Genomic DNA, 12,264 nt, shown 5'->3' on the forward strand with positions numbered 1-12,264 from the left:
GAGACCAAGAGGGTTCTAGGCTCCCTTCTTCCATTACATTTGCTTACAGTTGTATCAACTGAGAGTTAGCCATAAAAGTAGTCCTATAGATTAATAGGAAGGAAACAGACTTTTTCCTTGTTCTAAATTCTTTACCAAACAGATTTACACTGATTGGCTGTAAGTGTTTTTAGATAACTTCATATATTGATTTCCGTAAATCTGTTCACTAAAGCACCCTACTACTAAAGAAGTCAACATGCAACGTAACTAGAAGCAATTACAGCTCTTTTACTACAGTGAATATAAAATTGGAAGTATTATGTGTGACTGATGCAGACATAGTTTCTAGGTTAGTAACTATGGAATACAGAGTAAGTTTTTTTAAATCCATACAATATTTATGGGGCACAAGATTTTCAATGGAGTCACTTACTGGAATGGAGCATGTGGGGCACTGTTAGAGGGCTAGATTTTATCAACAGAGACACAGATCATTACCAGTATCAAAATGGGCAGCAATCGTGGTGCACGAGAACTTAATTAAATTCACCACCAGAACTTTATCGTTGACCTCAAAGGTAGCTGTGGCAACTGTTGGTAAACAGGCTTTTTTTTTTATTAATTACTTCAGCTCTAGGTTTGTAAGATCTTTTTGGTAGCTGTATCTAAAGATGATGCAGTGGCTCAAACTGAATTAGCAAACATGTTTTAGATGAAAAACTGTTAGGTAATTTGCACATCCAATTAAAAACTACTTATGGCCAATTTCATTTAGTAATTATGAATCAGGAAACTAAAGAACAGAGTGTTGTGCTGGGCCACAGATAGTAAATACTGAATGCATGCATATTAAAGTCACCCAAGTAATTAATTAATTTGATAAACACCTAAAGCTGGGGTAAGACCTCAGTCTATATATAAAGAAATTTTTATGCATGTTTTTATCACATGAAAAAAATTAATATGTCACGGCAAGCTGACCTGTGTCTTAAATGTGTGAGACTGTCTTTAATACCAAAACTCATGCTTATGCTACATGATTAAATATCCACATTCACAGTGCATGTTTTTGTATGATCTACCTAATTTGCAGCTACTTTATTTATGGACTTTAACTGGTGGAAAAAAAAAATGATACAAAAAAAGTATCAGCTTAGAAAACTGACAAATATGCAGCAAAAGATTATGGAAACATGCAGTGGTTTTGCTAAAATTAACGACAGTAAATAGAAAAATGTAACTGATGTATTACCAGTTTGTGCCATAAATTTAGCAGCATCAGCTTGTTCCTGAGGGACCCTTTTCTCATGAACAGATCGAGGTCGCTGACTTTTAATTGTATGATCTCCCATCATTCCAAATTCTAAAGACAGAATAAAGGTTTATGAAAGCTTGTGTGTAGACATTTCTCAAAAGTCACATACTGTCTCATGCAATATGTTCCTAAACATACCTGGAAGTTGCTGGTAAGAGTCAGGCAAGTGAGCATGGCAGTTAACATCAACTTAACTTTGCTACACTCAGCTTTTAATAAATAATTAAATTTGTGTCCGCAGATTTTCAAACATGATTTTCTGTATGAACCAACATTCAATGTAGTGACACACACTATAAATCATCTGTATGACATGGGACAACACCAATTATTCAAACGCAGAAACTTCATTCCTATATTTCAAATCAGTGCAAACCACACCAGAAAATGATTGTGACAGTGTTAGACATTGCTGTTCTACAGCACAGCCTGCTGCTCCTCCAGAGGACTTATATTTATGCACTCATCTTTAAGGCTGATGAGCTGATATAAGGAGTCATCTTTTGGAATGGTAGCAATGAGAAATGAAAATAATTTAGTGAACGAGCTGCTTAATTTTCAGGCTGAATCCAGCAGAAAAAGTGCTTGTGGACTGTTTCTTCTCTGAAACCTCTCATTTATAAAAAACATAAGCTGTATCTTGCTCAGTTTTAAAAATAACTCCCCATTGATTTAATGAGGAAATCTGTGTAAAAATCAATGACATCAAGGCCCACAGCGTGGGATACAGTGCTTCATTTTCTATCCTTTCACTGCTGTAATTTTCCCTGTCTGGTCCTGTCTTCCTAGCCTTCTACCTTAGATCCCAGTTTCTCATTTTGTGATGAAATGCGGTTGGTCCATTGCGCTTAGAGCAGGACTGCTGTGTCTTCAGCACAGTTCCCTCTGGTCCTCTCAGGCACACACAGCTCTCTGAAGCTCGGTGCTAGATATTCAGTTTCCATTGGGACTCTAATTTAGGAAGCACGTGCAAGGAAATGTGGGTTGACATTGAAGCTACTTCAAGTACACCACATGAAGTTTCTGATGAGGCAGAATGTATCTGAAGCACTAGGACATTAAAACATTAAAAAATACCTTTTTGTTGGAAGGTTACTTTGCAAATAAAAAATTCTCCCCAATCTGTAAAGTCATTAAGATAATAAAGCTTACCATCCTGAATCAAAAAATGCAAACAATTCTAAAAGATGTAAATGTTACTAATAAATGCTATTTGCAAAGACGTTGTTTTGACAAATCATTAAAGTAAACATTTTTCTATTTCTATTTAGAATAAATAAATAATAAAAAGTAAATATATTTTTAAAGGGTCAATCAGTAGAGAGGGTGTTATTTTCCTTTCTAGTAAATTATTAATATATTTCTCCAAATTAGTGTTTCTTTTCGTAAATATTCATTAATGGCACCATTTATATATAAATTTAATTATTCATTTGAGAACAGCAATGCACTTTGCATTCTAAAGAGAATATTTGAAAATCTAACTAATTAAATATATTTTGAGAATTAAATATTTAAAATTTTTAATACATATATATAATTTTTAATACATATATATATTTTATATATACATATATAAAATTAAATTTTATATATATACATATATGTGATGTACATATATGTATGTGTATACATTCTTATATGTGCTATAAAATTTTATTAGTATATTTTTAAAAAATACATCTCCTCTGATTTAAGATAATTTTTTATTCTGTGGGAAATCTTTTACTCCAATTTATGTTTTACAATCAGTATTCAAATGCAAATGAGGAATAGAATTATATTTTTGCAATTTTTACAATGTGCAGCAGAGAAGACCGTTTAAACTATAATTTACAATGTGGTGAAAGACAAGAGACTTTACATAGCTTTTCCCTTGAAAAGGCTGTGAAAGCAAGGCTTGTTCTGAGTTTGCTGCCTGCTTGTCAGGCAGTTTAGAATACCTGACACCATTCTTACAGACGACTTTATTCTTTATTTAAGTTACAAACAGAATGCAATAATGGGAGACCTTTGCTAGAGGAAGCCTTCCAGAGGCATCCAAAGAGCTGGTGAATGCTCCGGTCTCAGTCCCGCAGCATCCTGTGCTTTGCACAGGCACATGCAGTGTCCCACAGGACAAAACCCTCTGGTTGAGAGGCAAAAGAATGTCTGGAAGATCAGCTTCTAAGATTCTGATTCATACACAGTGCAGGTCTATTCACAACAATGGAGTTACTCATGAATATCCCCAAGCAAAACAAAATACAAGTTGTTGATGCAGTATCTAATCATGCTGCAAGTTCATTTTTCCACTTAGCAATGACACATTTTTAATTTATACATTCAACTCACTTCAACTATTGCTGATGGTTTTTGAGATGCACTTTTCAATCTCCCTTTGATATATTACACTTTCATATAGTAAATATATAAATATATAATAAATACAAATGTTTCACAACAAAGATAAAAATATTTCTTTGTAAGTTTCGTCAAAAGATGCAACCAGTCTTATGCAGTGCTCACGTTTTCATATTTAGCTGAAGTATTTAAGCAAATGCGGCATGAGAACAAAAGCGTTAACAGGAAATGTAGTGTCCTGGCATAAGTGAGGAGTTTAAGGCTTCATTAAAATTCAGGGCTCATAAGAAAAGAAAAATAAGGGTCAAGTACATTTTCGTAATGGGATCAGATGTGTCCAGTTTCTGTGTACAAGTACAAAGAGTGCTCTCAAAATTGTTTAACCTAAGAAGCTGAACAGTAATGAATTTTTTATGAAGCATTTTATAATAAAATATCTTACTTAAGTAACTGTCATAGTTTACAATAAATACTAAATAGAATAAAGCTTTCCTCCATTTTCAGACGCTGGCAAAATAACAAATGCTGAAAATGACAAAGTTATGCATGTGCTTTCTGAGCTGGGAGAACGTTTTAACCCAAGTAAGCCTAAAGCATGAATAAATGACACAGTAGTTTCAAGGACCTGTTTTTGGGGGAAAGACGACAGGAACAATCTTACTCTAGACAGTATCTAGCATGGAGGTTTCCTGCAAGGTCAAGCTGGCATGATTCAAGACCTGATGTCTGGGATATAACATTGTCTATTTGAAATAAAATTCTGAGTAAAGGCATTTTACTCATTCTCACTCTTCTTACCTACACTGTGCTCCTGAAAATAAGTTTTCTAACTCAGAAGAAGGTATTTTTTGCAGGCGTCAGTTTCTGAACAGAATTTTTGGTGATGCCTGTTCTAATTTTCCCTTGGATGGAACAGGAGAGCTCTTCTAAGCTTCTACTTCAAGCATTGATATTAATCAGGTTGTTTCATTAAATAAAGAGGGACAATGAATCTTTCAAGCAGCAGACGGGTACATGGCATGATCCAAAAATTGCCAATGTGACTCTAAGTTAGACCTGGAAACATGGAAGGGTTTTGATGATTTTTACTACATTGTTAGTGCTGTAATCTACCTGCATGAGAATAAAACTCATAAAGATACATCTGAAAGTGTAAATAACAGCATTATGGGGAACCTTGAATGGATAATTTTAACCAGACCATGACTTATAAAAAATCATAACACGTTCCAAACATTTGTGGGGAAAAAAAACCCCAAAACCCAAAAACCTGAAATTTAGTTATCTGACAAAAGAATCTACCCTGTTGTCAGTGTTCATTTGGTGGCTATGGAAGTATAAGAGCTTCCTGCAATAGGATGCATATTCGTTCCTTCCTCAGCTGGGCACAATGGATCAATACTTGCAAGTATTTTAGCAATGCGTATATCTTAAAATAGACGTAATTTATCATTTCACTTTACTTATAACTCTGAAGCATGTAATAGAGTTCCATGCCTTCTAGGAGTGAAAAATATACCCACAATGATTTCTGAAATTCCAAAGTTTACAGTTGAGTATTATTTACAACAACTTTTATCTGTAGTCCCATTGGCTTTACCTTTATTTTTAGGTTATGTTATGGGATTTTTTATTCCTATTGAGTAACCTTTTTAGTTTTTAAAGGAGAAGCTAAAATCTTGCAGCCAATGTAGGTGTACGTTTTTAGGAGAGAAGAGAGGTGCCATGTGCTCTCTGTAGGAACAAAGAAGAAAAAACATCTGTTAACAGTATAAAAATGCAAAATAGGAAGACTGAGCAATACAAAAGAAAAATATCAGCTTTGCATGGTTCTACTCACCAATATCTAGTCTTTGCTTTTTGACAAGCGGATAGTAATTAAAGTTAAGGTACACGTCAGACAGATTTTATGCCTAGGCTGTTTAATAATATTTGTAAGCCTTCTACATACATACTCTAGTAATCAGATGACATTATAAACCATGTTGGTTTGGCTCTTATAGTTATTTTTATGTCCTGTTTCATGGAAATGTCACAGTGTAAATGTATTGATCTGGTTATAGGTGTAGCATCTACTATGAATAGTGCTATTAATGGCACAGAACACACTGGCATTAATAGAAAAAGGCCTTTTCCAGCAAAGCAGTTGATGACGGCGGTATGAATGAACTGTTGAACTAACCAAAAAGTGATTCTGAGATCTTTATGGCTAACCCTTCAGGGCATGTAAAATAACCTCTGAGAGTTGCTGAGTGTCCTCTGCTTGTACCAAACTGCCTGGAAGGTGAGATGGCGAGGAGCTTCCTGAAGGCTTTTCAGAATCTCAAAAGCGAGCAGAGGCAATCGATTTCACACAGTGACTGTCATTTTCTTCGCTCACCCACAGCACTCCGTCAATGCACTTCATATGATCCCACCCACTCTTGAACTGTAAATAGTCAAATGAGTGTTTTCAATTACTCTCGACTACGGAACGAATATTAAAGGCCCTGCAGCCAGAATTCGTATTAATGTAAACTGTCTCATGTGCAGTAATGTGGCATCATCTCTGTGCCAGCACACAAATGCTTTTTTTCCCAGCAGTTATGTAAAATAGTGATGTAAGTCCCAGGTGAAGGGGAAGGAGGGTGTGCAGAGGGGGAAAGGAAGACCTATAGAAGTATATGAAGAACAAATTTATTTCAATTAATTTTTTGATTGAGCTATTTAATGGCTGCAATAGAGCTGATTAACTGCACACTTCCAGGAGCTCGAAAAAGCTTCCTGCACATTTAATTTCTTTGTAGACTATTCTACAGTTTCACTCACAGAGATATGAGGGCAGTGTGCAGTAGAAGAAGTACTTGGGATTTCTTGTCACGCTTGCAGCTGGTCAGCACAATTTCTTCTGGTCACTAGATGGCAGAATGTGTGTTGACTTAGAAGCACAATTTTGCATTGAAACGAGAAGCCAGGACTTTCTGAGTTTTTTTTCACTATAAAATTATCTCACATATTAGAAAAAAAAAACCCCAAAACCAACACAGCCCCCCCTCCGTTAAATTCAAAAGACTGAGGGGGTTTTATTTGCACTTTTCAGATCTTCTTCGATAGGCTGGAGTTAAAAAACATGCAAATAAAGAAACAACCAAACCAAAGCAAATCTAAGCTGCAGTTTTTTTCCCCTTACAGTAAACCCCATGACAAAAGAGATGAAAATCCCAGAAGCACTCCTATCCTTGTCTCCAGCCCCGCTTCGCTGCAGCACTGCACCCAGGCTTCACAAGGAAGCCCTTGTTCTCAAATGCTGCCCTGGCAGGACACAGAGCTACAGGGTATCAGTATCATCACTCTGCAGTACAGACTTAAGCTATAGCTTTCTATGGGAACCCCTTAAAATTATATTTACTCACCAGATGAGTAAATTGCCGTAATGGTAACATAGCTATGGGAATCTCTTCTTGGGAGATGTGGAAAATATTCTTAAAATAGTTTTTGCCTATTTCCTATGTTGAAGACCTTGGCCAGTTTCAATTCTTTCATCAGGGTGAATTAAAATGTAAACTGAGCCGTTTACATGAATACAGAAGCAAAGATATCCTACTACTAGTGAAACGTGGAGAGGATTTAAATAGTACTGGAAATATGAAAGGCCTTAGTATTAGTACTAACACAGTAATTTTTCTAATATAATATACTCTTGCATTTTATCAAGTAAAAGAAAAAGATAGGTTAATATTTGCAGGAAATTAGATTAAAGATTTCCCATCTCTCACACATAGATATACTAATGTATATATATGTATGCACTCTCTCATCTTTCAAAAAATTAGGGAAAATAGCTATGTATTCTAAAGAGTCAATATTTTGCACCTAGGTAATTATTTGTGTTTGTCTCCAGGGAGACTCATTTGCTCATAGGAAATAATGATAAATTGATTCTATTGCTCCTATTTTTAATGACAGAAGAAATCAAATATTACTGAATTAAAAAATAAAATATAGCACAAATCCTGATGAGCTAGATTTTCTCATGACAATGCAATCTGCTATCTCTCTCTGATTCTCTGCAGTGACTTCCTTGTCCAGTCATTATCTTTGGTGAGATCTGAATCTGTTTATTCATGGCTACAGATTTGGTCAGTGAAGAATGTCATAAAGATGTAATATTCATTCTCTTTGCATGTGCAGATGTTGAAACTGTTTTATATTACTTTCCTTCATCAGCCCAATTGATCATCCTCTTACACCTAGGCAGGAGAAACTGAGCATGTGAATCTAGTGAAGTGACTCATACCAGTTCAAAATGAATATAAAATGTCACCACAGTAGGTAGTGTGTTTTCACATGTGCTTTGCAGATTTATAACTAAGCAAAGAGGAAAAGGAATGAAAGCCCAAACTGCTTTACCCATTCATATGTAGACTAAATCTGACATATTTCCTAATATGGCCAGCATGCAGAAGGAGCTTTGTAGTTCACATTCAAATATTCCCCTAGCAATCCATGTTAAGATGTTTGTATTCAAATAAAAAGAAAAAACCTTTAAAGGAAATTTACATTATTAGGTTTAACATTAAAATATTCTAAATTCAGCACTATATTACTATCTGATATTCCCTATTGTTCCCTCAAGAAATTCATGGATGTAATAACACATGAAAGAATGAAAATGTGGGGTATTACTTTTATTTATATTTTTCTTCTTTTAATGAAAAACCTTAAATGCATTCTCTTGTAGTATTCCCATCATTTCAATGTTTCTATTATAATAACTTATTCATGTGTAGCCTTTAAAAATTTAAATCACAGTATCATAATAACATGTTGATATCTTCATTACTTTTTTACTTTTTATACTATTTTACTTCTGCATTACGTATTCTGCTTTTGTCATCTATTTAATTAATTGAATTATTGATAAAGTTAGCCAGTGCAGAAGTTATTTTAGAATCGTAGCATTTTTATATAAATAATTTCTTTTTACTGAACACTGCAGCAAGCTAACTAGATATTACACACAGTCTAATATGTGCCTCTTTATTGCTTTATACATTTACAACTCAAAAGAAGATGACTGAGGATAAATTGTAATTTTCTAAGCTATTCCTAAATTCAATAACTTCATTATCTTTCTTTTCAGTTCTAGAAACACTGAAAAGTAAGTAAAAGTAATTGTAGAACGCAGGATTCACAAGGAAACCTACACTATTTCCTTGCCCTGCAAATATTTACTGCAGACATTCCTGCAGATGGTTGCCTAATCTTTTCAAAATGATGGCAGCATTCATTAAAATTTGTGATGAATAATCTATGAATTTATGACAAGGAAGTTTACGGTCTGTGAAAGATTCTGAAGCTGTATGAAGACAAGGAATAAGAATCAATGCCTTAAATAACAGTACTGCAAGTTCTACTCACTAAGCACAGTTAACCTAAACATGGGAGGGGGGTTTAGAATGGCAAAGCTTTTAGGTGAAGCTAAATGATAATGAATGTGTTTTTAAGAGCATTTTCTTGTCCTTGTTTAAGTCTACTAAACTGTTTTTACAAAAGAACAATAAAAAATGAAGGAAGTGTTAGTGGACATGAATTTTGCATGTAACATTTTTATAATTTGTGGTACTATAAAGCTGGTTGCTGAATGTTATGGGAAGGGAAGGGAAGGGAAGGGAAGGGAAGGGAAGGGAAGGGAAGGGAAGGGAAGGGAAGGGAAGGGAAGGGAAGGGAAGGGAAGGGAAGGGAAGGGAAGGGAAGGGAAGGGAAGGGAAGGGAAGGGAAGGGAAGGGAAGGGAAGGGAAGGGAAGGGAAGGGAAGGGAAGGGAAGGGAAGGGAAGGGAAGGGAAGGGAAGGGAAGGGAAGGGAAGGGAAGGGAAGGGAAGGGAAGGGAAGGGAAGGGAAGGGAAGGGAAGGGAAGGGAAGGGAAGGGAACTATTCCATCCAGTTCAGCCTGGAAGATATGTTTATGGCATTGTATGGAGTGCTGCACTGGTTTCCAGAATGGATCTGGAATCTCTGAAATCTTACAGTCTGTACTCTTATAGTGACACCTATGACTTTAATCGATGTGACTCTTAAATAATTTTCTAGTCAACAGAATTACCTTAGTGGGAAGACACGGCACAAAAGAAAGGAATATCAGCCATTCAAAGTTTAAACCTCAGAACAGATTTTCACAGTAACTAAATCCTCCCTTCAGAAATACATGCATGGGATTTTAAGTAGGAAACCACATAAGAGATTCACCATAAAATTATCAATGAAAATCACTTGAATCTATATATTTCAATATTTTTTGAATTTAAGAAAGTTTTTTTTATTTAATAAAAACACTTTTCTATATCTCTCAGATTCTCATTTCAGGGTCATACTCATCAATTCATCTAACAGCTTTAAGGGCACAGATATCACACTGAGGCTAAAAAGCAGTGTTCTCCTTCACTCTTACTGCATAATCCACACACAAAAAATATCTGACCTCCTCTGCTAACATATCTTTCCCATTTCTGTGGCCTATAGTGTCAGAGAGGACCACAGAGTTGGTTTATTTGACAGATGCTGTCCATGCAATGCCTCTATAAAACCAAATGAAGTGTTCAGCTGCAGATCTGGGCTAAGCAATGCACCATTTGTCCACCATCTCTTTGGCAAAGTGCATACTAAAGCCTGCATTAAAGAATAGAAAAGCTGCAAGATTTCTTTCCTTCTTAACATCAGATCAAATATCTAATGCCAACATACAGAAAATTAGAGCAGAAAAAGTGACCTAAGAGCAGATGTTTGTGATGGGCATAATCTATCTGATCAGAATGTACTATTCTTAACAGAGGAACAACAGCAGTTTATTGGGCTGAAAAAATGAATCAAGCAGAATTAGCGAGACCAAGACAATGACAGTCTACATGTCTAGAAAATACATTATTTGCTCTGAGACACATCAGTATACTTGATGTTTGCAATATACATATTTTTTTAAAACATAAGAAAATGTTTTTCTGTAACTGTGAGAGTGATTTCTACTCAGTCATGACAAATTTCAGTCATGTTCTCTGATTAGATTAGAAAGAAATATAAAACACAATCTAGTTAACATATTCATTTTAGAGAAAACAATGGGGATGACAGTACTGAAGTGGTAACATCCTCAGAGGTGTAAGGGCATGCCTGTCTTTCATCAATAAACATCAAAGTAACTGATTTTACTATTCTCACTGTTTCTACATCCCTACATGATGTCAGAAACTTGAATCACTTCTTTCAAAGTTCTCCTGCATCTCCTGCAAATATTACTGCAACCATCTATGACTTTTGAACTCCAGAATGATTAATGGAAGTGTACCCTATAGAGAATTGTGCCCGTTTCCCTTACTGATGTCAGTAATAACCATCATTAAAAAATATCTATTCTCTGATGATTGCATAATATATATCTCATGTAACTCATTTCAGCTTCTCGGTATACTACGCAATATGGTTACCTAAAATCTGTCTTAGCTCATCATGGCCCATTGTTTGAAGAAATGGTGCCAATAGTCAACATATATGAATGTCTGGAGACTGCAAATAGATTTTTTTTCATTGAACTTATTTAGTTCTAGACTTACAACTACAGAGACTGTGATACTCACTACGCTGGGAACTCTGACTATAAGTTATGTAAATGCATTCTCAGAATGACCTTTGCTTATAGAGACATATAAACTAGTATCTCTCTTACTGAGAGGTAACACCAGAGGCAACATCAGTTATTGGTGTTTTACTCAGTTCAAAAAGATTTTCTCTTAACAGCTGGAGACCTATGACTGGGATCTGTATCGTGGTGCTCCAGAACAGGCTTAAGGCTGGAACCTAATTATTCAGCTTCTAACTATGAATCTTTTCAAAGCTTCTCTCCAAAGCTACTTGCACACCTGCCTGCAGATATCCTATAAATCCCTTCCATTACCTCTACAGTGCTGCCTAGAAAGGGCTGGAAAAGAATGGGTTCGCTAAGGACATCAGTAAAGTAGCTACAAAACTACCTTTTGTACAAAGACATTTTCAAACAGAAAAACTGAATTTGCTTTAAATTGGTTTTTGACTCATTTGTTGGCTCACTGAAAATATTCTAATGATTTATTCACCTGAAATAAGTGTTTGCAAACACATTCTACTGTAGACATGCATAATGGAACATTTATGGTAAACAAAATCTGAATCAATTAAACTATACTCACTGGAAATTTAATAGTATATATGCTGACTGTCCAAGTCCAGAATCAGAATCAGAGCTATAAAAACAGCTAGCCAATATCCATTGTAAGCCAAAAATAAAAAACAGTGAGTAGTGAGGAACAAAGGAGGTGTTTGTGAGTGGAAATAATGCAATTTTTAGAACATGTAAAGTACTGGGGACAAACAGGCAGAATTTGGGCACAGAAACTTTCAGCTCTCAAGTAGAAGCATCAAACTTCTTATAAAAACAAATTAAAAAAAGATTACTACAAAAAAAGGTTATTTCGTATTGGTATTCAATCACATCTCAGAGTAAATAATTCTAGAAACTAAAATCTTCTGACCTTAGAAACAACTTTTGGCAATTATGACCACCATTCTCTTTTTTAAAAATCTTTATTTGCTTGATATATAAGTAGCAAACTCTATTC

At 35.1% G+C, this 12,264-nt stretch overlaps 1 protein-coding gene across 7 annotated transcripts in view; it reads right to left on the reverse strand.

The window, feature by feature from the left end:
• ADGRB3 (adhesion G protein-coupled receptor B3) overlaps positions 1–12,264 on the reverse strand; it is a 458,941-nt gene that overhangs the window by 278,017 nt on the left and 168,660 nt on the right. For 6 of the 7 annotated variants that reach the window (XM_069851419.1, XM_069851421.1, XM_069851420.1 and 3 more), the window contains exon 3: positions 1,235–1,345. The exons of the other annotated variant lie outside the window; for it this stretch is intronic. In XM_069851419.1, coding sequence (XP_069707520.1) covers positions 1,235–1,345 — 111 coding nt within the window. The remainder of the gene's footprint in view (positions 1–1,234; positions 1,346–12,264) is intronic. 7 annotated transcript variants of the gene reach the window in all.

This window comes from Phaenicophaeus curvirostris, chromosome 2 (genome assembly GCF_032191515.1).
Source record: "Phaenicophaeus curvirostris isolate KB17595 chromosome 2, BPBGC_Pcur_1.0, whole genome shotgun sequence".
Lineage (NCBI taxonomy): Eukaryota > Metazoa > Chordata > Aves > Cuculiformes > Cuculidae > Phaenicophaeus > Phaenicophaeus curvirostris.